Raw genomic sequence first — 24810 nt, forward strand, 5'->3', positions numbered from 1 at the left:
ATCTTAGTATCAAACAACATTTTTTGAGTAGAAATAGAAAGTAAAATAGTATGTAAACTACTTGAATTTTATGAAGGTTGTTAAAACGAGGGAAATGGATTTTCAAAAATACTGAATGTGCACACGTCAAGTATATTGTGCAGTGGGCAGCCAGATTTAAATCAATGGCTTAAACGGTGATCCCCAGTACTGGGCCTAGAGGGCAGCATTTTCAGTTTCTTCAATCCACCTGAGCACTTTAACAAGATAATTCAGTTAGTTTTAACCAATTTACCTCTTCTTCAATGTGTCAGATTTAAAAAGTTGGGAAAACTTACTGGACTGCAGACCTTCAAGTCCAGGATTTAGGATGAATGTTAAGACCTCTGACCTATTAAGATATAGAACTAATCTAGCATTAGGTTGTATTAGGAAGACCACATGGTCTACACTCCTAGACTCTTTCCACTTCAGTCAGTGCTTTTACAAGTTATTAACCTACAGTGTATAAGAAACCTCTGCATCTACAACCGTTAACTTTTTATTTTCTTTCAGCAGGTTTAACAGGTTTTTTTGTTTTCCCTCTCATTAAGTGCTGCAGTAAAGAACAAAAAAAAAAAAAAAAAAATACTGCAAATAAAGTTAACATCTGTACATTGTTTGACCAATTACTGATATTTTAAAGCAAAATAAGCATAAAGTAAAGGAAACAAGTAGCTGACAAACTTCACAGAAAAAAGCAGTAGGAGTTAATTTTTCCTACTCAGATTAGACTTATAGATGCATTTTACATGGGGAAAAAAAAGCATACCAGTTATCTTATTACACAAGTTTATGAAAATTGTATGCAGTTCTCTAGAATATAGTTTAAAAGGGCAGAAATATTAGGGGAAGGAGGAAGCAAGCCCCAGAACTATCCCAAACAAGGGAAAGAAATTATGCAACAGTGCCCTTGACACAACTATGGTACATTCATTAAAAGAAAGGTCACAACATAAGTGACAAACGCATTCACAGTATCTTCAGGGACAAAGTGGGGAACATTTGGGTCAGGAAAACACCTATATTCAATATATATTATAGACCTTTAAGATGTCCACAAATCCAGAGTATTGCTTGTCCCCCAACCTAAGCATTATTTCCCTGCAAACTAGAAATACTTTGTTTTTTTGGTCAGACTGATAGCAGAAGGTGTTCAACAGACCAGTTAAATCAGAAACCTTTGATGTGGCGGCTATTGGAAGTCAAAGTCTTCTGGCATTTCTTCACCTTCCAAACACAGCTTTGGAACCCCCTTAAACACCTCTAGGGGAATTTCAGTGCTTCTCTCATATATTATCATCTCATCTTCTGACATGTGTTCAACTTCTAGTTTGGCTGCAGTCAAAAGAAAACCATACAGATGAACAATGAGTAGGATAGTACAGACTAACAATGTCCACATCTAAACTTTTGGGATAGCTACAGCATTCACTTAAAATACAGTAAATAAGCAGGTACGTCACTGGAATTATAAACAAGGAGAGCCACATTAAATACTCTGTATGCAAGTACAGAAGTTTCAGATTTTCTAAATAATATGAACAATTTGCTTAGTACAGCTGCTTAAAATAGCCCCAGAATAAATCATGACAATCCTTTAAATTGATTAAAATATCTAGATCAACTATTAAAAGCAGTGCCAAGATCAACTTAAGCAAAAACAGACAAAATCAGAATCTGTAGCCATTAACAATATCCCTCATAATGCTGAGGAGGGAAGTTCTGTCAAAGGGGATAATGTATTTTAAAAAATCTTTAGAAAATTAGGAATAAAATAAAAACTTACCACACATCTCCACATGAACAGGAGCACAGGCTTCCAGTGCTTCTACCTGGAACTTAATACCAAAAAAAAAAAAAAAAAAGTTATAATTTGTATAAACATCAGTAGTAAGATGCAGAGTTGCTAAAAACTACAAGATAAATCATGGTACCAATTCTTCAAGAGCTGATTTATTTTGTTTGGAGGTTGAGGAAGCAAATTCGCTGCCAGTCTCTCTTTCAGGGTAGTTTTCCAAAAACATATCTGCAATATAATTGAGGGAAGGAAAAAATTACTGCCTTCTTAAACCATATGCTGCATTTTATATATAGTAAACGTCAGCATTCTGACAGATACTACCACTACCCTAAAGCTAATATTGTGGTTCACTGCTAGTTTTTAACTTCATATCCAATTATAACTCCAAGCATCCCACATGAGAGATCATAAAGGGATTTTGCTCGTACCATACAATTGGGATGACTTTAGAACGAGAACAGCAGCTTTTCCTGTAATGCAATGTACCTTGCTGGACTGTCTGATCAAGAGAAATGTCTTCGGTCTTAGTGCTTTTGCCTTGAATCAGCTGTATAGAAATGGAGGTGGGGGGAGAAATGATGGGGGAAAAAAAAAAGAAAATAAGTCACTTTTTCAGCTCCCATTATATAGGACGCTTCACAAGCTTTACAAAACACATCAGGTACCTGCTCAATATATTCTCAAGATAGTAATTGTGACAATGAAAAAAACTAGTTTCAGATCTACAGCAGAAAGCCATCCTTAACTAACCTGATCTTTAAAATGCATCTCTTTAGGAACACTTTTCCAGATGCTCCGGGAATCTACTATAGCTTCAGCATCAGATTCCAAAAGCAATACCTGTGACACATTAAGAAACAGTAATTGTAAAAGAAACTTAAAATCAAATTCATTTTGAAAGAATTTGATACATCCGATCTGAATTAACTGGCAATTCTGAATAACTGCATTCAGTTGTCCAGTTATACAAGTAGAGCTTCACAAAACAGTATTGAAGGTGCTTAATACAATGGCTGGATGATGTCTATGACCATGTGGACTATGGTACTCATAATGCATTATTGGTTTTCACAAAACTGCTCTGAATTCATTACTTTTCCTTCATGTCAACCACCTTATTAAAACTAAGTAATGGGTCAGACTTAAAGAATGCTGGTCCATACATTGTAATAACCATTTTCATGAAATGAATCCATGCTTTCATTAGAGAATTTATACTATAACCAACAGATCTATTAAACAAAATCTTCTGTACCTTTGTTGTATCTTTATAGATCTTCAGAATCCTTGCATTGCACCAGGTGTTGTACACATATGACCAGACAACACACTCAAAGCCACTAGATAGCTCTTCCATTCGTTTCAGTCCACTACAATCTAGAAAAGTTACACATAATACAAAATAGATTAACATGGGCTGAGTTTAATTTGCCATAAAACAAGAAATTTTGTAAGTTTCAGTAACTGAAAGTAACTTCACTTGTTAATGGGTGTCCTGTCCACTAAGAAATTGGATGGCAGAGCAAGGTGAACCGAACATTAAGATAATTTATTGGTGTAGTATGATGGACTAGTACAGCATCAAGCATAAACACAAGATGCCTCAAAGTAAATTGAATCCATAGAGGTCTGAAAGTGTAAATGATGAATTTGTATATTGCCATTGTATCATTAAGTACTGAAAGAAAAGGCACTCATAACTTGTAAAAATATTTGTAGCTGCTGAACTACAGATATATACAAACAAACTGATTTATAAAGTGGTAAAGATTTTACCAACCTGGTTCAATTCTTGTCTTTTGGGCATCTTCTTGGACCTGCATTACATGGACCACATCCATAGAAGCAGGGGCATCCCCAGCCTCTTCTGGAACAGGACGGTCTTGACAGACTGGTTCACTACAGCATTGTTTGAAGACCTCCTCATAAATGTCACTATACTCTGCTTGTTCATCTTCATGGGAATCCAACAGCTCAAAGCTTTCTTCTGCCTGCTGGCATACCTGAACTGCTTCATCTAATTTACATGGAAATTCCAGGAGAGATGAGGTCTGCAATCCCAAAGTCTTGGAAATTGTTGGATCTACACCAGTTCCTTGGAAGTCCATTATTGGTTTGATTGTAGGAGTTTCTTTATCCAAATTGGATTCTTCCAGGAGGATTTTTAATGTTTTGCATTCGTCAGTTTCTTTAGAAGTAGCTTCAATTTGTTCACCGGTGCCTGCTGAAATGCACTTTGGCCTTTCCTCGAGGGAGACCATACCTTGAAGATCAATTTGCACATGGGCAGCCTGACTAACCACTTCCACGTTACCGATTCTTTGAGGATCGCATAATCCACAGGGGTCAATGTCTGCATGTATTGTTTCCTCTTCAGGGTCTTCCAGGTCCTCTGTGACAGCCTGCAACACTTGGGCATCAGTGTTTTGTACACCAGTTTCTGCAACCAAAGGTTCATCTACTTCAGTTTCTGCTTCATCCTTAAAAGTTTCTCTGGTGGACTCAGCACTCTGTTTCTCAAAACCAGTATGAATCTTTTCAGATCCAGAAGCTTGTTTTGTGATTTCAACCTGTGTTACTTTGCCATCTTCAAGTTGTTCCTCAGATGAAAAAACACTCTGAACATCTAGATGCATTGTACCATTAGTGGCTTCATATTCATCATGCAATTCCATCACAACTTTTTCATACTGTTCAGGCAGACATTGCTCAATGCTCAAGGTAACACTAGTGCTTTGCTCTTCTGGATGAGCTAAGAATTCATTAACAGTTCTCTGTACTTCTAATGTAACTTCAGTCTCATCTTCACATGGAAAGCTTTCACTAAGAGCAGCTAGTTCAGAGTTAGCCAATGTAATGTCAACACTTGTACAAGTTTTCCAGTAGTTTCTCATTAAGTCATTTACAACTTGCCCATTGCATTCAACTTTTACATGAAACTTAGGAGGTTCACCATTTCCAAAATCTTCCCATTTGAGGATGGTAACATTCAAAAGCTGATCTAGAAGAAGCTCATAGAACTTGTCTGCAGCATTGGAATCCCAGGAACCATGAGAGAGATTAAACCCTTCTAACTGGCATAAAAAGGCTTGTGTTGGAATTTTGAACAGCGGAGAAGGCATAGACTTTAAACAATTTTCATCTACTTCTACTTCATTTCCATAATCCACAAACAGAATTGACAGGGCATGGTTTGTTTTTGCTTTTAGCTCTGCACGATACCAGTGACCATCTTCTGAAAACAGTGCCAGACATGGGCTCCCAGGATAGAGTGCCTCAACACAGATGTGACCTGCCTCATTGTTTCCAGTTTGATCAGCCACTTCAGCAATCCTTTGAAGATCATTTGAATTTGCATATTGACACCAGAAGTATTCTGGGCCAACAAGACAAGATCCATAGACTTCAATGGTCTGATTCTCTGAAATTGCACACCTTGTGTAGCATAATGGAGGCACTTCAGGATCCTTCATTTGCTTTTCAGGGGTAACAGCCGAACCCTCTGAAATGTCCCTTCCTGAAGAGGTTTGTGGACTCTCTGGCTCCTTCGAAACATTATCAAAATTCACAGCAAAACCACTCGTTATTAAGTGGTCTGTCAAAGTGGTGCTCTGGTCTTGAAGACTGACCTCCCAAAGTGATCCTGTAATTTTAATGAAGCTACATGTAAATTTCTCTCCATTTTCAGTGGCTTGTTTGAAATGCAACCCAGCTTCCTGCCCCCACTCAGAGTTGGAATTGGTACTTTGCACTCCATTAAGTAGGCAGTGAATGCTGAACCTAGGTGCTTTCAAGAATTTTTTGTGAAGCCAGCAGATCTTTGAAGACGAAATAGTTGCTGTATTGCCAAAGTCTATGAATTCTACAAGTACTGTGCCATTTGAAAATGTGTTCCTGACAACTGCACGATACCAAGAGTTATCATCAGGGAACTCTGCACACACTAGATCATCCAACTCCAACTTCCTAAATTCAATAGATACCAGATCTTGGTTGAGTTTTTCTACGATTGAGAAGATTTCATCTTCCTCTTCTGTGAGCTGTACAAAGAAGCTAGAAGGGTTATTGACATGGGACACATACACTTCCTTTACTTGACCAGGTTTTAAACATTTTGATGGGAGGTCTGCAAGTTTAGGCATAACCAAAGAATTCACACTTAAGATACTTTGGTCTTTTGAATTGGATACAGCATGTGAATTTGTCTCAGGGTTGTTTAGACTGCTACCAGATTTAACAGTAGGTGCTGCACTGTACTCTGATTTTGATGGAGGAATCTGCTGCTTGTGTCCATTTTTAGAATCTCCAAAGCTTTCCTCTTCAGGTTCCCACTGAATTCCAACACTGCTGAACTGTTTCACTTCTCTTTGTGGTTGCTGACAGGCATCTTTATGAAAAGACTGAATGTCTTTTTCTTTTCTGTTCTTAAGATCACTCATCTGTGGCAGAGACCTAGCTTTAAATTCATCTTTGGTCTTGCATGCCATTGTCTCAGGCCTGGGGAATTTGGTAACTGAACACCCAAGAGCAACACTTTGTCTTAAAGCCTCTATTTGAAATGTGTCTTTGATCTTTGAATTCAGCTGCATTTTACCATCATAGAGTTCAATCATCAGTTTTCCACATGGTTCTTTTGCCACTACTAAAGCTCTGAAACACTTGCCAATGACAATACTCTCAAACCAGCTGTTGACATCACTTGGTACATCTGCTGGGACATCTACCAATCCACAGTGAACTGCTTGGACTGGCACAGACATTAGATCACTAGCCTCAATAGGAATTGGCAGCAGATCAGATTTATCTACTTCTTGCATATCACCATAGTCCACAAAATAGACCTGGATTTTTGGAAACACTGATTTAATCTGTCCCCTGTACCACTGACCATCAGAGTATTTTGCAAAACACACTGTGCCAAATGTCTGAGGACAATCTATGCGTTCCAACTGTTGGCACAGATAGTTTACCTTCTCTGCCAGTTTATCGACCATATCAGAATTCCGCCCAAGCTGGCAATAGAAGTGGCCCACAGATTTCACATGAGTAACACAGACTTCCTCCTCACCACCGGTTTTGATATTGTGCATAGAATAGTAGTAGGTGTCTAGACGGAAAGGTGGGTGCGGGGCTTTTTTCAGTGGGGCACGCTGGGCTAAGCCCTTTTGAACCAGTAAGCTGCAAACACTCTGAAACGGTGTTTCAAGGTCTACCACGTTGAAGACCACTTTGTTGGAATCATACATAACTGCATAAATTGTACATTTCATATCCAAGTGGGAGGAAGCTGCAGAATCCACGAACTGCTGAAACTCCGATATTGCAGCATCACTCCACTTCAAAGGATCTTGACCCGAAGGATGAATCAAATTGTAGAGGCTGCATCTAAAAGCTTGACCTTTCAGCTGAATAAATGCTGGATTTATGGCTCGTAGGTCTTTCAAGGGAACTCTCTCTGTATTGCCATAATCAATGAGTAAAACATCAACTTCTAGGGATGCATGCTTTCGGATAATTAAAGCTCTGTACCATATTCCATTTCCAGGTAGCCGAGCAATGCAGGCAGCTTCAACAGGCAGATAAGTATCAGGAGAATCAGCATAGTATTTCTGAATGTCTTGCATCAGCAAATTAAGACTTCCTCCACTTTTTGACATCTGGCACCAAAAGTCATTCGGGCTTTCAATATAAGAGACCGTAACATCTATGTTACTCCCTATTGGAAATAAATGCTCTTTGAAGACAGTCCTGGTCTCGGATCCTGCTATAATGCTGGTAGGCAAAGAACAAGGATTGCTCTCTCTGGTTACATTTAAGAGTGTTTTTACGCTTTGATTTTGCACTGTGGGCATAGGGAGAGGCATTCTTTGAAGCCTGGGGACCGATTTCTTGACGTCCTCATATTCTGCAAAACCAGCATTACACATCAAGCAATTTATATTCCCTTCTTCAGCCGATGCATCTGTTAATTGGACAGCATATTTGTCGTGAAGCTTGGCATATGTATAAACCTGAAGCACCTTGTCTCCAACTGCTTTTGTAAAGAAAGAAATTGCATTCTGACTCCAATTCTCATCCTTGGGCCTGACACCATGAAGGCAGCACTTCAGAGCTAAAGCGGGTATCTCCTGGTATTTGGTAGGTAGAACTTTCAGGTTGTACCACGCAACAGTTTCTGTGTTGCCATAATCAACAAAATACACCTTTGCTTGCTCCCCTAGAACTTCACTGACAATGGCCCGATAAAACACATCATCCTTAGACTTGGCAACACAAAACAGCCCAACCGTAGGGGTTCTGATTACACCTTCCATTCGAGATGCATTGTCATAAAGGTCAACAATGTCATTCATTAGCTGGTCAAATTCAATGGCATACTCTTGTGTCTGAATCCAAAATTCTGAGGGGCTAATTACATACTCTACAACTGCTTCATAAGTTGAGTTGAGTTTAAGATTTGGTGTTGAAGTCTTTGCAAGCATTTCCTCTGTGCCAGTTCCACAGGGGATTGGTGAAGACCGCTGAACTCTGCTTCCCAACAATGTTTGAGCTTTTGGAGCTATGGTGGTTCTCACAATGGCATAATCCCCATGCAGTTTCTCAGATTCTATCAGACACTTCTCTTTCATTCCAAATAAGTTATTCAAATTCAGATTATCATCTCCATAGAGTGTTACATAGTATACACCCTCTGAGTAACTCTGATACTCAAATTTTCCAATCACTACACGGTGCAATAGCAAGGACTTCAGGAAGTCAATTTGAGAAGCTGACCATCCAGCACCTTGGTCAGTTATCCCAAGCATGGAACACATGTATGTAACAACAGGCATTCTGAAGAATTCAGGTGCTAATGGTCTGATGTTACCAATTGGAACAAATTCTTTCTTTCCATAGTCAACATGCAATACCTCTACAAGATTCTTGCATGGGAACACCTGCTGCAAGATTGACCTATACCACTTCCCATCACTTCCTCTAGAAGCACATGGAAAGCCCAAAGCTTCAGGTCTTATGTTCTCTGCACTTAATCTTCCTTCGTATTTCTGCATCATCTGATCCGTTAGTTTCTTTAACTCCTGAGAAAAAATTCTCAACTGGCAAAAAAAACGTAGAGGGTTTGTTAGCTCTGTAACAGTTACCATCTCAACGGTGTCTGCTTGTAACTGTGGGTAAAAGTAACCCTGCTTGATGTCAAGTTTACTCTTGTGGACAACACTAGACTCTGATGGTTCAATTCGTACATGGGAAGAAATTCGATTTGATTCTGGACAGGCCATAGTGCCAGTAAATGACTGTAATGATCTTTCAACATAGAACTTAAACATTTCACTGGACAACTTCTTAGCAAATCCCATTTCGTACATCTGTTTGGATATACTGGGAATGTCAATGAGGAATGCTCTATGGGGTACGAGCACATCTTGAACATATCCTTCAACTGTTCTACCACAGAGAGATTTCAGGAACTCTAATGCCATTGGAGACCATTTGTTCTCAGGTGACAATGGTAAAATATTGGCAAGAACACAGAATTCTACCTCAGGAGGCAGGTGGAAAAAGATATTGTGACCCCATGCTAAATTATATGCTCCAACAGCAAGAGTTCTTCCTTCGTCAATAAGGAACACATTATAATCTGAACCATTTCTTGAGACGACCCTAGCTCTGTACCATGTTTCAAGTATTTGTACCAGGCATAAGTCTCCTGGATTTCCCTCTGCATCTTTAAATTTTTCCTTGGGAAACTGAATTTCTGCTCTCATTTGCTGATATTCAGACTTTTTCTCTTTATCAAAGTTAGCCCATAGTTCCACCAGAACACAAAGTGGATTTAGATTTACCCTGGTAAGGTGAACCGTAATTTTTGAGCCTGGTGTTGGGAGGCCAGGAATCGAACACATGGTGATAGAAATTCAGAATGAAGACTGACAAACGCCTGAAGGCATATCCAAGTCCTGCTGCAGATCTGTGAAGAACAAATGAAAAAATACTTAAGATTTCACCCCACATAAATCAGAGATCAAATGACCAAATATATATATTTTTTTTAATATACATGACATGAGCTTAGACCTTAAATTGTTACTACTGAATGCATGAATATTCTTAGGAACCAGGGGACTTTGGAAACTAAAACAATCAACGGTGCATTGGGGGACATTGTTTAGATAATTGTGCCCATTTCAAAAGACATTAATGAAGGTGAAGGGAGGCAAAAGAAAGAGTAACCGTTCAGTCCGAGACCGGTGTGTGCTGCAGCAGTAATAAAAAAAGATTTGCTGTTGAACCTGCAACGAGTTAGGTCTACTCCTTGGCAAACCCCAACAAACATTATACTAAACCACACTTAGACAGTGGGACAGCCGACATTAAATCTTTTGATATGTATACTGCCCATTAAATAAATGTTGTTGGATATAACCAAGTTCGAAACCATAAAAAAAAGCACCTCAATCACCACGGTCGTGTCAGCAGGCACTGGACCAGATTACATTTAAATCAATGTATTTTTAAAATATATGATTAATTACCGATAAATAAAAATGTTTCTTCTGAAAGAGCACTATCCTGCCAGCATGCCTGTACCACCCCTGCATTATTCTGGTTAATTGTTTCTTTGAGACCTATTCAAAGATTCGCTATTTAAGGATTTTTCTGTAATAGTTTCTAGTTTACAACCTTTCCTGAAATCAGGAGCGATTTATCAAACTTCCAGATGGAAATAGCAACAGTTCTAAAGCCATTTGTTGGAATTTCATGCATTAAATTAAAATAGGCACAACCTACGGACCACCTACGAGATTGCACAATCCCAAGAAAAAGGGAGCAAATTCGATGCACGAATTGTGGATGAAGGTGAAAAAATATGTACTAAAACAATAGTGATTCCAAGCTATAATAGCCGTTAAGTTTTTTGCAACAATCTGCAAGGTTAAATGCTGGTGTTCAATAAACCACAAATATTACAGATTTACTTCCACATCCATGTCTTTGAATAAGGTTTAAATGTCTAAGTTAAGTTGGGGTAGATGTTATTCCAGTCCCTCTTTTCTGTTAAATTGTTATTGTATTTCAGGAAGAAAAACACAACATTGGAATAACTAACATTTGTTTTAGTGTATGACAGTAGTGGTCTTAAAAAGTATGCACTTTGTAAGACTTTGTAAGTCGCCATGGATAAGGGCGTCTGCTAAGAAATGCATAATAATAATTGGTTGGCTCATCATACTGATCCCCTCCCAGTCTCTGGAATGATCCAGTAGCCTAAATTCCCAGTGCCATTTGGACTCCCGACCCATGCTAATTTAGATGTATATAATTTGTATAAAATTAAATAAAGTAGGTTTGCATTTTAATAAATTGGAAAGCAATGTAAACAAATGCATTATGTTTCATTTTATTAAGATGGTAGTTTTTTTTTTTTTTTTTTTTTTTTAATAACTTTTGTATTAACATGTACTGTACTGGTAAGCAGAATCGAAACGTGACAGAAGAAATGTGGTGCGTTTAACATCTGCTACACAGGTACTATAAACCCGAATGTGGTAAACCTACCTGAATCTATGCCATTTTACAGCACGTGTTGCGTGATTACTATTGCTTGTGTTATTGTTGTTATGTGACCGTAAATTATATATATATCCCATAACATCATAACACAAGCAATAGTAATCACGCAACACTTGCGCTGTAGTGTTGCATTCTGCATAAATTTACCATGACAGCCTACATGTGGTATTTGTTAAGTTTTGCATATTTAATGATAAAAGAAATAATGGTTGTTTGAATGTCTGGTCTTATTTTGTAGCTTGATTGGAGAAAATCAAGATGTATATCATGTATCGCCCAAACATCTAAAAATATTGAGATTTTTAAGTCCTATCGCCCAGCCCTAGTTGTTGGTCTTTCCAGATTTCCCTTCAGCTCTTCACACAGGTCAAATATTGCAGCTCTATCCAGCCTGAATCTTTAACCTCATACTTGGGCATGTTAAGGAACGACATTCTTTGCTTAAATATTTAGAGCGATTTGCCTTTGTGGACCCTGATCATGCCATTGTATATGGGGGAAAATCTGTTCCAAATAAAAGTATCAAATAAATCAGCATAAATAAATAAAAAGGGAAATGTAAATGTATTTATTTTGTATTTTATGCATTTCATATTATCTCAATTTTAAAATGTTGTCACAAATCATTCCCCATAGTTGTGTACCAGCCTTTATGAAGTCATATGCTGCTTGGGCTACCACTGGAAATTGGAAAAACTGCTAAAAAAAAAAAATTAGAAGGGAACACTTAAATCTCGCATCGGATCTTGATGAACAAAATATATTAAAAGATCAAAATCTTTACTGTACATTGTGTAATTTGTTAGGTCGGTCATTTTGTTCTCAACAACGGTCAATGGAAACCAAAATCACCAACCGATTGAGGGCTGGAATCAAACTCACACCGAACATCAAAGTAAACAATTGAAATCACAGGCTGTTCCAACTTGCGTGAATTTCATCACGGCAACTCATAATGTGACTCAGTAGTGTGCATGGCCCCCATGTGCCTGTATGCACTCCCGACAACATCTGGGCATGCTCCTGATAAGACGGCGGATGGTGTCCTGGGGGATCTCCTTCAATGGAGACCAGTAGAGATGTATCAATCTAGAAATCTGAGACATCCCTCATTAGGACACACCGATGTATAACATCCCAAAGGTTCTCAACTGGATTGAGGTCTGGGGAACGCGAGGGCCAGTCAATGGCATCAATGCCTTCGTCATTCAGGAACTGCCTACACACTCCGGCACCATGAGGCCAGGCATTGTCCTGCACCAGGAGGAACCCAGGGCCCACTGCACCAGCATAAGGTCTGACTATGGGTCTGAGGATTTCATCCCGGTACCTAACAGTAATCAGGGTACCGTTGGCTAGCACGTGGAGGTCTGTGTGACCCTCCAAGGATATACCTCCCCAGACCAGCACTGACCCACCGCCAAACCGTTCATGCTGGATGATGTTGCAGGCAGCATTACATTCACCACGGCATCTCCAGACTCTTTCACATCTGTCACATGTGCTCAGTGTGAACCTGCTCTCATCTGTGAGGAGAACGGGGCACCAATGGCGGACCTGCCAACTCTGGTGTTCTCTGGCAAATGCCAATTGAGCTGCACGGTGCTGGGCTGTGAGCACAGGTCCCACTAGAGGACGTCGGGCCCTCATGCCACCCTCATGGAGTCTGTTTCTGACAGTTTGGTCAGAGACATGCACACCAGTAGCCTGCTGGAGGTCATTCTGTAGGGCTCTGGCAGTGCTGCTCCTCACACAAAGGAGCAGATACCGGTCCTGCTGCTGGGTTCATGCCCTTCTACGGCCCTGTCCAGCTCTCCTCGTGTAACAATATCGGGAAACCATAATAATACAAGAGTCTGAAAAGATACGGGCGAGTTGACAGGTCTGCTTTTATTGCTGTTATTTCCATACGTCTTCTAATAGGAAGATTTTATTTTTCAAGTTGTTGTGTTAGATACACATTAAATCAATTACAAATGGTGAAACGATGTGATAAGACATGCGTTTTTAGTTGCGTAGTTGAAATTCGGAACCACATGCAGTTTGTTTACATTGCGTCTTTGGTGGCAATTACACAACTGGAGAACATAGGCATAGTATTGACCAATGGAAAGGATGTTACTATGTGTATGTTATCAGCCTAGAGATCTATCTAGCCAATCCAAAGACCCTCTGAAAACCCTGGAAGTCAGGTGCTTGATTACACACTGCCCCAGAGCGCACTGGTCAGAATGCAGATGAGACTATTTTACAGCGCATGTGCTGCATGATATGCGATTACTTGGGGGATTTTACATTACAGTAAGTAATACTTTAATTTCACTCATCATGTTTTAAGTTTTATTTTTATAAATCTTCCGCGGGCTTGAGTGGATTCCGCTCTTTTTCATTAAAACTCTACACCCACAGATTCCGTCTGGCCCCGATTATGAGTAAGGTGCTTTTAGTTGGAGGTTAACATATTTCATACAATTAAAATCAATATAAACTGTGCTTGTAAAAAAATTAAAACATGATTTCTGTTTGAAAACATTTTAAACTACAAGTGGATGTTTTATTTTGTTAAATGTATTACCTGTAAAAAAAAAAAAAAAAAACACTGATTTTAAGTCAAATCTATACACTAGTAGCTAGGGCTGTGCGATATGGCCAAAATACAATATCATGGTATTTTTCCCATTTTTCTTTTTTACGGTATGATGGTATTTTTGAATGGCCATTTTGTACTGTTCATAAAGCAAAAATAATAGGACACAACTGACATTGAATTACATTTCCTGTTCTGTGTCAGTTGTCTTGAAACCAAATCATGTCCACACTATCAACGACGCACCTTTCTACGGGACAGATTCACTGGGTCACTTTGCTGTGAAGTTTCAGCCACACTCCTCTCCTCCATCTCGTCTTCATTGATCACGTTTGTTTGTTTATGTCAACACGCAATACACATGGAATTTATTTTCGATATTTGGCTGAGGCAGCATTCATTCCAGAACAAGGGTCGCGTTCGAGAGACTCAGAGATGTGCGTTACTGCAGTGATTCTGCATGACGCCATTAAGACCCAGCAACAGAAATCTGTGCACTCGCACAGCACAGCTCTGAGAAGCTGCTGCGAGAGGAGAGCTGTGGCTGTCAGACAGGGAAATTTCTTCACGGACTGTCGCGTTTTGATTCTACTTACCGGTACAGCACGTTGTTAATGCAAAATTGTTATAATATTATTAATAATAATACAAACTGTTGAACCACTTCACCATCTTAATAAAAAGAAAATGATACTTTTTGCATGTGTTTGCATTGCTTTCCAATTTATTAAAATGCAAAAGTTATTATTAATTTTATACAAATGATACCAATCTAAATCAGCGGGGGTGGGGGGTGCTTGCAGATCGCGTTTAGCCTGGCGACGAGAGCGGGGCGGACCGTGTGCACTTGTGCATTAAAGTGTCTCTTGGTTATGTTGGTTATTCTGTGTCACTTCACTGTCCTCATGTACGTCTGTGTTTCTCATGCACATTTCTACCTGCATCCAGCACGTGTGGAAGAACCGGGGAGAACGCAAAGTGTCCCAATGACTTAAAATATTGCCGTAAAGATTGCAATTTGCGACACCTCGATATAAACGATATAGCATAATATGAAACGATAGACGTTTGTCCATCGTCATACGATATATATCGTCATATCACACAGCCAGCCCTACTTCGACCCTTTTTTCCGTAATGCGTTCTGAACCTTCGAAGGTAAAAATGTACCCTTTGGGACAGCCCTATTTATGACGCATCCTAATGAAACAGTCCCTCCAAAGGTTTTGCCTTTTTTTTTTTTTTTTTTAAATCAAGCAGACGTGACAAGAAAATGTGACTTAAGAGTATGATTGGTACATTAATACAAACTGCTTTAATACATTTAGATGGGTTAAAAAACATTGACTTCAGCTTCAGTCAAGACAGACTCCAAAAGGCTGAATGTGCTGACAAGTGTGCCTGTACATTAAAACAGTAGGTAGTTTAATACATTTGAATATGGAAATTACTTTCAATATCTAGATGCTGTAGTTAATTTATCAAAAGATGGTACATTTAAAGTTTAACCTCCAATAGCACACGTTTGTGTTATAGCTTGGAAGATGTGCATTAAGAGTTTAAGGAAAACAGCATGTGGAAAATAAGTATTAGAAACTCCCCATCCCTAGCTTCTCTGATGTCACAATGCGAAATATGCTAACTGGGAAGACACAAAAACAAAATCTAAATTGTGTTGCTTGGTCTTCACTCTATGTGCACTGGAAAATAGTTACCAAAGAAGCCAGAAATGTGCAGTTACACATAGCAACAAATAAAGAGAGCCAAGTTGTTAAACAGTATTCAACTTTACTTGATGTCTAACATCTATCCAATTAAAAAAAAATTAAAGTAAATGAAGATTGCTTACAAATGATCTACAACATTTTTCTAATAGAAATATTAGCTGTCATACTTAAACAGGGTTTGCTGACTTTAAGCTATTAAACCTAATGTGAAAAACAGATAATGCATACATGTGTATTGTTTGCTTAAAATGTGTTTAGGATGTTTTGCTTTATTTTGCAGTGCCACCTAGTGACTTACTTGTGCATTACAACCCATTACAATTAGCTCTTACTACTTATTCGACCTGCTCCATGTTCATTCCTAACCCGTTTTTAAAGTATTCCGACTCTGCTATTCAGATTTTATTTTTGCCCTAGTTGTTGGTTTATATAAGAAATCCCACTTCACCTGGCTGAATAGGAATGGCACACTTGATCTTGATCTCAATTGTGTTGTACTAAACGGATGAGGGCTCAATCCGAGCTCAAAAATGATCCTGCTTTTTGATCAGGATCAGACTTTTTAAAATGCAGGAACTTAAAGTGACTCTGTGTGCGATTAGGTTTATTTACGATGTTAAAAACAATGTAAAAGTTCTCGTTTCTCCAGCACCCCCAATACAGACTACTGTAGTTTAGAGAAGCACCCCTAATCCGCAGTTAAGACATTTCTTAAAACTCACCTTTTTAAAAAGCTGTTAAGGATCTCTCTTGGTTGCAAGCTTTATATATATATATATATATATATATATATATATATATATATATATATATACTCTTGAGTTGCTACTGCGGTGCTGCCTGATCGATCTTGTCTGTTTTGACTGACTTGTAGCACTGTTGGGTATGAGTAAAGCGCGTTAGAAATACAATGGATTGTTGGCTAGTATATTATTTTTGTAGTTGGGGAGTTAAAGAAATGCATACCAGTTCAAGAAACTGGAAAAACTGTGTACTGTGAGGTTTTAACGGATCCAATGCGCCCTTTTCGGATGACGGACTACACATGGTCGTGTGGGATCCAGTGGCAGCGATAAGCACACAGACATTAACATGCATTGGGAAACGTAGTGAACAACTAAGTTAATAAACTCATCGGCAGTAGCACAGTATAGTTTTGGGAAAGGTTTACGATTGTCATTAGCGGTAGCTGTTCAAACAGCCGCACAGAGACTGCCGGTTTATGTCAGTAGGAAACTCCTTAAACTACCGCACACGCTGCTTAATAATGGGAGCAAAACATCGCATCAGCGGAGCCGGATCCGATCCTGTTAGTACAACCGGCAAGGTTACAGAAGTCGTTCATTATAAAAACCCTTCCACCGGTAACTTGTGAGGATAGACGATATATACGAATCAAAATGTTAAAATGGCAACAGACAGGACATTTCTTTCAAATGAGCATTTACCAATTTACAAATCACATCCTACGCCTTAAATGAGTTCAACCAGCCATGCCGTAAACAATGACTCTTTAAAACCTTTAGTGCACCATTACTAATTGCATATTTCTTATGCCAATAGAAGTACATGAGCAATAAAGTTACGAGTTTGATCACTGCCTCAGTTTTCAGTCCCACAAACTCGCTCCTGCCCATTCAGCCCTCACGCCACAGCGCTACACTGCACAAACCTACTCACATTTTACAGTTTACAAATGATAGTAATACGATTGCATATTTGAACAGGAGAAAAGTTAAGTAGGAAACGGATTTACTTTAATTTTTTAATTCGATTACATTAATGTAACCCGGACAATCTGTACTCGAATACAAAACCACAGACGATTTTATAACAAACACATTGCTCAGACACCGCCGCCATTTTCTTAACATACACACACACACACTCTCAACTTAAACATGGACATTGTCCTTCTACCATTTACTTCAAAAGTAGTACACGAATTCGACATGTTTATTTAAAATGTAGGCAACTGAAATTAGACAATGGCCAATAACACGTACTTACCATTTAAACACGGTTGTTCACCACGACGGCGCTCTTTTCTTGTATTACGCATTCACACTACGCTTATACCAATAAAAGGGCTGTAAGATATACATTATATATATACACATTCAATGTTGTTATCGAACTTATAAATGAACGGAACTGGTGTTAACAAGCCACGACAGCTCAGCTCCCCAGCGCGGCAGCCCGCCTCTCCAGTTTTTTATCTATTTTGTTTTAAACCGCTTCGGATCATTCCAACTCTAAGGACGTGGCGGGGGGGAGAGAGAGTGGTGCGGTTTATAAACTTGTATTATAATTTTAACAACACAAACCAATAAAAATGTATAAGCACCAACACATTTTCACAAAATATTATGGCGAAACATTTAAGCTTTCAGATTGTGTACAACATTTCAATATATTGATTACAAAATAATAATAATAATAATAATAATAATAATAATAATAATAATAATAATAATAATAATAAAGAAAAAAAGATGGTATGAACCCAGGATTTTGGCGCCTCAAAGTAAAGCTACGAAAGAATAACCAATTAATGTCAGATGTGGTTCTGCCCTGGAGTCGAGCTTGCAGAATGTATTATTACTGTACAGTTTTGTTACAGTTTTTTTAAATATATTATTATTTTTGCGTATATATTAATTTAATATATATATATATATATATATATATATATATATATATATATATATATATATATATATATATATATATATATATATATAATCGACCGAAAACACACAAAATCTTAATTACAAGAATGATGGACTGCTATTATTATTAATAATATCCAGAATGAATTACAGGATAAAAGGGCAAAACATAAGTGCAAAAATACAGTACACAGTCACAAATCAGGCATTATACAAATTACTGATTTAAAATGACAGAAGTGCATGAGTAAAATATACAGTTAATATAGAATACAAGTTATAAGTACTAATATTCAAAATGCCTCTCATCGCGCAATGCATCGTGGCTCATAGACAATGAGTAGTAAGGGTCAGGGCTGCCAGTTCCGCTTATGAATTGGGCTCGTCTAACCATGCAGTCGCTTATGATTTGGCTTTGCCGCTTGTTGGTATATTTTGGGCTTGTTTTAAGTCGTGGTTGCTTGGTGAAAATGAGCAAAGGTGTCACAAATCTTGTCCATATTATTTGTTCTTGGAACTTGAATGGTGTACTAATATTCTAATTAAAATGCATGCCTCTGATTGGACATCGTATAGGCTACATTACGATTGATCTTCATTGTTTTTACAACCGGGGTTGTAAAATCTGGCAGCCCTGGTAAGGATGTACAGATGCCTGTCCTTTAACATAATGGTCAGATTGTACACGTGTCCGTTCCGTGTAAATAATGCTTAGTCTATCCACATGCTTGTGCTGCAACCTGATTTCCCATAGTTCGACTTGTAATACTAATATTAATACTAATAATAATAACAATCATAATACGTTGAAATGAAATGTGTTTAGTACTAAGTACTCCTTAATCTTACTTAAATTCATATTATTATATGATAATAATACGAGATCCATGCACACACATAATAAAACACAGACACATACACGTTCACTTTAGAAATCATAGCTTTGGGTTTGCATTGAATAAAATGTATCCGAGTTGAATATCTATGTGGTAAAAACACAGTTTGATGAAGTGTGTACTGTAGTAAAAACACAGTAAAATATCGTGTGGTTTACCATGGTGAAATCATAGTAAACATGTATTGTGATTTCCTGCAGTAAAAACACAGTATGGAGTAGAGCAGAGTGCATGTCCTGCATTATAAAAGGGATATCATGTAGTGTACTGTCCTAAATTTTAAATTCTCTACCTCTGTTATATACAATAAACTGTATTTCTGACTATACCTAGTGTATAGACTACACACACTCATTTATTTACAAACACATACACACAGACCAGTGGTGTGGTAATATAATAAGCAATTATACAACAGGCCAAAGATAAGGCCGCATCACTTCTGTCCAATACAATACACCATTACTCTATCTAGGACATTTTAATGACTGAATGACTGAGAGACACTAACAGGTTGTAACCTACACACACACAACTATTACTAATCTGAATACTGTAACATCACTGCTGCTGAGGTACATCTACTTATACAGTGCTAACTTGCACAGTGACACAGACACTAATCTAAGAGCCATTGTTCTACCACTGGTCAGCAAATACAATGAAACGTCTGACACTTAGAAGGACAGTTGGGGAATTGAAAATACCCTTAAAATGCAATAAACTGCTAGATAGTTAGCTGTCATCAGGCATTTGTGTATTTAAGTGTAATGTTACTTTCTCTGGTGTTGTTTTGTGGACTTTTTATATATCGAATTCTTTTTATTCTTTTTTTTTACGTTTAATTTTCTATTTAGTATTTGAGTATAGTGATTTTATTATCACTCAAGATGGCCACCCGTAACTCTATTTAAAATGATTCCAAATATCTATGGTACATTTATGCCTTTAACAGCGCCGGAAGTCGTCATCAGCCTGCGGCCAACAAGAATCATACTTCCTTAAGATAGCCATTTTGCATCGCTGTTTGTGTGCGTCCTGTGTTGTTTTCGTTCTTAAAGATATTTCTTTCAACAAGAAGGCGCAATCATGGCTATGCAAGCTGCAAAAAGAGCTAACGTATGTACATTATATACATATATGTATTTCAATAGTACGAATGTATTTTCAGGGTAGTGTGATTAGTTGTGTACGTTGTGACTAGGCCTCATTTGATTATACTATGCTTAGTTTTAAATCTTATCAGTACAGTAAGTTAACCTGTCTTTTATGTTCAAACATAAAATATGTATTCGAGAAAAAATAGATTTAAAAAGCTAACTATAATATTTTTTTTCATTGCTATTTTCAATGTTAAATGCTTTGTAATAAGCTATTACTTAAGATAAACGTTTACCAAAAACATTTTGTAAAGTAAAATAATATTCTGAGGTGGTTTGTTAATACTTTTTTGATGTAGTATTATTAATTATATACACCTTAACAACATAAATCAAAAGTGAATGTACTCTTTCGTCTAGATTATTGTGGGAGAACACAACAATCATTTGTTAAGAGTAGAACATGTAACTCAAACTACTATTTAGTGAGTTGTTTATTTAATGTTAATTTAATTCTCAATTCTAATTTAACATTTTCTGTTTCCAGATTCGTTTACCACCAGAAGTAAATCGAATCCTGTATATTAGGAATCTGCCCTACAAAATTACTGCAGAAGAAATGTATGATATCTTTGGAAAGTATGGACCAATCCGGCAAATCAGAGTGTAAGTTTGTATACGGTTATATGATCTGTGAAATAAAATATTCTATAAATGTGCAAATATGTATAGAATGTTTTTGGGAATTGGGTGTATTAAAACTTGAATTTTCATAGATAAACCTATATGATGTAAAGTTTTGATACCGTTTAAATACCATAATAGACTATTGTAGTCTTGCATTCTTGCTCTTTTCATACCGATCGGTTTCTGCAAAACTTAACTTTGAGTTTTTAAAGAAAGTGTATATGGTAAGAATAATTGCAACAATAGTTGTTTTTCAGTTTGAAATGCCAAGGCAGAAATTAATAATTGAAATCATTATTACAAGTTTATTATACATTTTACCTAGAACATAAATCACAAGAGCAAGTTCTCTCAAGGGGACTTTTAATTTTTTAAATTCAAAATGTTTTTGTTAAATATAGTAAACAATCACGATCAGGGAGGACCTAATCTATTTAGTTTCTTTCTTTCTTTATGTTTGCATTATTTTGTATTCGTATTTTTGCACTTTTGTTTTGCCCTTAAATCCTGTAAGTCATCCCTGCTGTTCAAGATGTTTTGCTACTTTAGATGCACAAATGAACTGAGAGATTTATTGTCAAATAATCCTTTATTTTAATTAGGTGATAGAGATCAGTTATTGTGCTGCTGTTGGACAGCTAGCCACGTATCTTCCAACAGAAACCATTGCCCTATTCCAGTGGTGCTCTCTTATTCTAGTGCTTCCCCAGGAGACTACAGTTTCTGTCTGTAAGTGACATAAGTGTATATTTACTCTGGTAATCTTAAGATACCTTTACTGGAGGTACCCATTTGGAGCTCAGTATTATTATTTAAAGTTGCATTTTTTTTTTCTTGGGTAACATGAATTGCTTTACATTCCACTAATCATATACTGCATATTGTTTATTTCTAGAGGGAACACTCCAGAAACCAGAGGAACCGCTTATGTTGTCTATGAAGACATCTTTGATGCCAAGAATGCTTGTGATCACTTATCTGGATTTAATGTCTGCAACAGATATCTGGTTGTCTTGTACTACAATGCAAACAGAGTATGTATAATTAGAAACAATATAACATTCTATTCCAATATAAAGTTGTATTGTATTTGAAAGTACATAGCTAAAGACAAGGGTAATACATATTACTTATGAGAAACATTGTATTTTTTTCCTAATTTATTAAAAAATTGATTCAATTGTGTTGATCTTTTCTCCAGGCTTTCCAGAAAATGGATACAAAGAAGAAAGAGGAACAGCTGAAACTTCTCAAGGAAAAATATGGCATCAACACAGATCCACCAAAATAAACAACCCATGGACTGATTCAAACTTTGAAGAACTCTTTTGTTTTATTTTTTCCCTCATTGCATATGGAATTGTTTTCCCTGTATCATAAATATGACAAAAGGCCACAATAGCCTTTTTATTTTATTTTTACAAGGTCTCATGTATAATTGTATGATTTGTGATAAAGTAATGGATTTATTATGTCCACTTTACAATATGTCTTGTTGTCTGTTAAGATTGAAAAAAAATAAAACATATGTTCCTTTTGCAGCTTTTATAATCTTTTCAAATGTCCAGTTTTCACTGAAAAACAGCACTGCTGTGGACTTTAAGCAGTGTATCCTTGTTAATAAATACTGATTTGTTTTTAGTTTTTGTTTTTTGTCTTGTTTTCACAGTGGTGTTTTTGAAATAATCTGCTTGTTTTTCCATTTCCATCTTAATGAAAGGTTATTTGCAGATTATTTGATCTCTTACCAATGTGCATCTGTTCTGCTTTGAGGTCTGCCCACCAATATGGTGTAACAAACCAAATGAATGAATCGCAGTATTTGGTCTGAAAGTAACTTGCTTGCTTGTAAATGCACATGTCTCATTCTTAAACTGTGACAGTGTGAACTGGTACATGCACTTACAAGGTCAGCATGCATTCAATAATGTAATGAAGGACACAATTTTTCTTGGTTTAATATGCATCTTGCTTTCTCATTATTTATCTATGTGTATGTCTAGGGAGGCAACATTTTGTCTGATCCTTAGAGATGATATTAAACAAAAGTACACAATTACATTAATATGGTATAGCATTGATTTTTAACTGATCAATGTGAATCCACTGTTTGGTTTTATACATGTTTCCATATGAAAGATGCATTGTACAGATATGATAAAAATCATTCAGTTTTTATTTGGTATAGCAACCTTCAAAACCCCACAGATTTAAAACTATGACAATTCAATACAGTTAAAATGAACATAAGTCAATATAACCAGCAGGCACAGAGGAGAGCAAAACAAGACAAGATCTCTATATACATATATTTGTAGTTGGATTCTTATACATTTGGGATTGTAGTTTTAGTTAAAAATAATCAGAACACATTTAAGTCTTGCATATTTGGTGTTGCTCAGTATGCATTTTAAATGAAAAAATAAAAATCTGAAGTTTAAATAAAAGACCAAAGTATATACACAGACATGCTTTGAGTTTTAAACAATAATATGTGAACTTCATGTTTAGCATCAAAGCATTTATCCCAAAATCATCAAACTTTAGTGTGACCTTCCTAGGGTTAATTTCCTTTTTTAAACTGGTGCTACCGCACATTATTATTATGTTTAAAGTTAGTCTATCTGAAGGTATTTGCAGAAAGTCCTCTATGCGGATTGTTTTCTGTTCAAGTGACAGTGTAGGACACGCCCACTCTGCTCTGGCTCTGCTTGACCAGGAAGTCTGGACAGAAGTGCGGCGTACATCTATAACTGCACAGGTAGGATATATTTTCCTCAGTATTGGAATGAATTGAAATTAACTTTTTAGTTATATATTAATTGTTTACCTTATTTTAAAAGCATTAATCTTTTCGATATTACAAACAAAGGAACATTACTTAGGCTAAATAGAGAAACGACACCAAAATAATGTACAATTGACAGAAGTGAATTACTGTGGGGATAATACTTCACTGTACTGTAAACAGTTACTTTGTAAATTAGTAAAACACTTTCGGATTAGTCTACAGACGGCTTGTTATATATCGTGCCTCCAAGTGTAGTAGCGGTTTAAATTAAATATAACGTATGTTAAAATGTGTATATTGGATTAACATGGTGCAGAGTGAGACTGAAGTTGATCTTATTCGTAGTTATTGGGCCAGAAAACGTGGGCTGAAGTGGGTCAAATCGGGCGGGTTGCGCACTTGCGGTGTGTGATCGTGTTTGGTCGCTGTATCCATTTGAATATTTAAAGGTGAGCTGGCGTGGGTCTCCAGGGTTGTGTTTCCAAACCGCGAGCACCATTTTACTAGATAATAAATGCAAGACTCGCAGAAAATAAACACAAAACAACAACTATAATGCTGCTGGCATACATATAACTTTGCTAACCTTTAGTCAGAATGGTTTGGTTTCATGCATCGTTGGGGATCAAAGTAGTACTGCCCAATAAAATTGTAATAATACGTGTTTTTTAACAAGGCGAAATAAATGCATTGACTTTTAAAGATCGTTTGTTTACCTATTGTATATTCTGTTGTCATTTTGCAAAACGTGTATTCCAGCAAATACGCTTTTCAGAAGACAAACTCGTTGAAGGCGTGTAACGCGCACGATGCAAACACAACAAGCCGCTTGTGAAAGGTCTCTCAGTGCAGGTCTGCAGAGCTTCGCAGCATGTATGCGCAGACAAAAGGACGGGAAGTGGTAGACATGATAGGTTTGCATGTCGGTGTGTATGGTCATTTGAAAATTATTCAA

The 24810-nt window shown here is 37.2% G+C and overlaps 3 protein-coding genes across 3 annotated transcripts in view; 2 read left to right on the forward strand and 1 right to left on the reverse strand.

Moving 5' to 3' along the window:
• Positions 1-504: 504 nt before the first annotated feature.
• On the reverse strand, positions 505-17896 carry LOC136750415 (tudor domain-containing 6). The gene is made up of 8 exons (XM_066705481.1): positions 17720-17896; positions 3603-9791; positions 3078-3199; positions 2573-2662; positions 2309-2369; positions 1956-2047; positions 1808-1859; positions 505-1356 (listed from the first exon to the last, which is right to left on the reverse strand). The coding sequence occupies exons 2-8, from the start codon at positions 9724-9726 to the stop codon at positions 1214-1216; spliced, it is 6684 nt and encodes a 2227-aa protein (XP_066561578.1). The 5' UTR covers positions 9727-9791; positions 17720-17896; the 3' UTR covers positions 505-1213.
• A 2344-nt stretch (positions 17897-20240) lies between these two features.
• On the forward strand, positions 20241-22705 carry sf3b6 (splicing factor 3b, subunit 6). Its single transcript, XM_066705544.1, has 4 exons — positions 20241-20396; positions 20925-21043; positions 21960-22098; positions 22266-22705. The coding sequence occupies exons 1-4, from the start codon at positions 20367-20369 to the stop codon at positions 22353-22355; spliced, it is 378 nt and encodes a 125-aa protein (XP_066561641.1). The 5' UTR covers positions 20241-20366; the 3' UTR covers positions 22356-22705.
• A 1058-nt stretch (positions 22706-23763) lies between these two features.
• smc6 (structural maintenance of chromosomes 6) overlaps positions 23764-24810 on the forward strand; it is a 32446-nt gene continuing 31399 nt past the window's right edge. The window contains exon 1 of the mRNA XM_066705556.1: positions 23764-23825. The gene's annotated coding sequence lies outside the window, so the exon portion shown is untranslated. The remainder of the gene's footprint in view (positions 23826-24810) is intronic.

Source organism: Amia ocellicauda, chromosome 1 (genome assembly GCF_036373705.1).
Source record: "Amia ocellicauda isolate fAmiCal2 chromosome 1, fAmiCal2.hap1, whole genome shotgun sequence".
Taxonomy (NCBI): domain Eukaryota; kingdom Metazoa; phylum Chordata; class Actinopteri; order Amiiformes; family Amiidae; genus Amia; species Amia ocellicauda.

What these genes read in the sequence shown, in the direction of transcription:
- LOC136750415 (XM_066705481.1), bottom strand. Translation starts at nt 9,726, where the DNA reads ATGTGTTCGATTCCTGGCCTCCCAACACCAGGCTCAAAAATTACGGTT. An exon ending in AAAGACAAGAATTGAACCAG is followed by an intron (nt 3,200 to 3,602) that starts GTTGGTAAAATC and finishes TAACTTTTCTAG; the next exon opens with ATTGTAGTGGACTGAAACGA. An exon ending in TCTATAAAGATACAACAAAG is followed by an intron (nt 2,663 to 3,077) that starts GTACAGAAGATT and finishes AATGTGTCACAG; the next exon opens with GTATTGCTTTTGGAATCTGA.
- sf3b6 (XM_066705544.1), top strand. Translation starts at nt 20,367, where the DNA reads ATGGCTATGCAAGCTGCAAAAAGAGCTAAC. An exon ending in CCAATCCGGCAAATCAGAGT is followed by an intron (nt 21,044 to 21,959) that starts GTAAGTTTGTAT and finishes GTTTATTTCTAG; the next exon opens with AGGGAACACTCCAGAAACCA. An exon ending in TGTACTACAATGCAAACAGA is followed by an intron (nt 22,099 to 22,265) that starts GTATGTATAATT and finishes TCTTTTCTCCAG; the next exon opens with GCTTTCCAGAAAATGGATAC.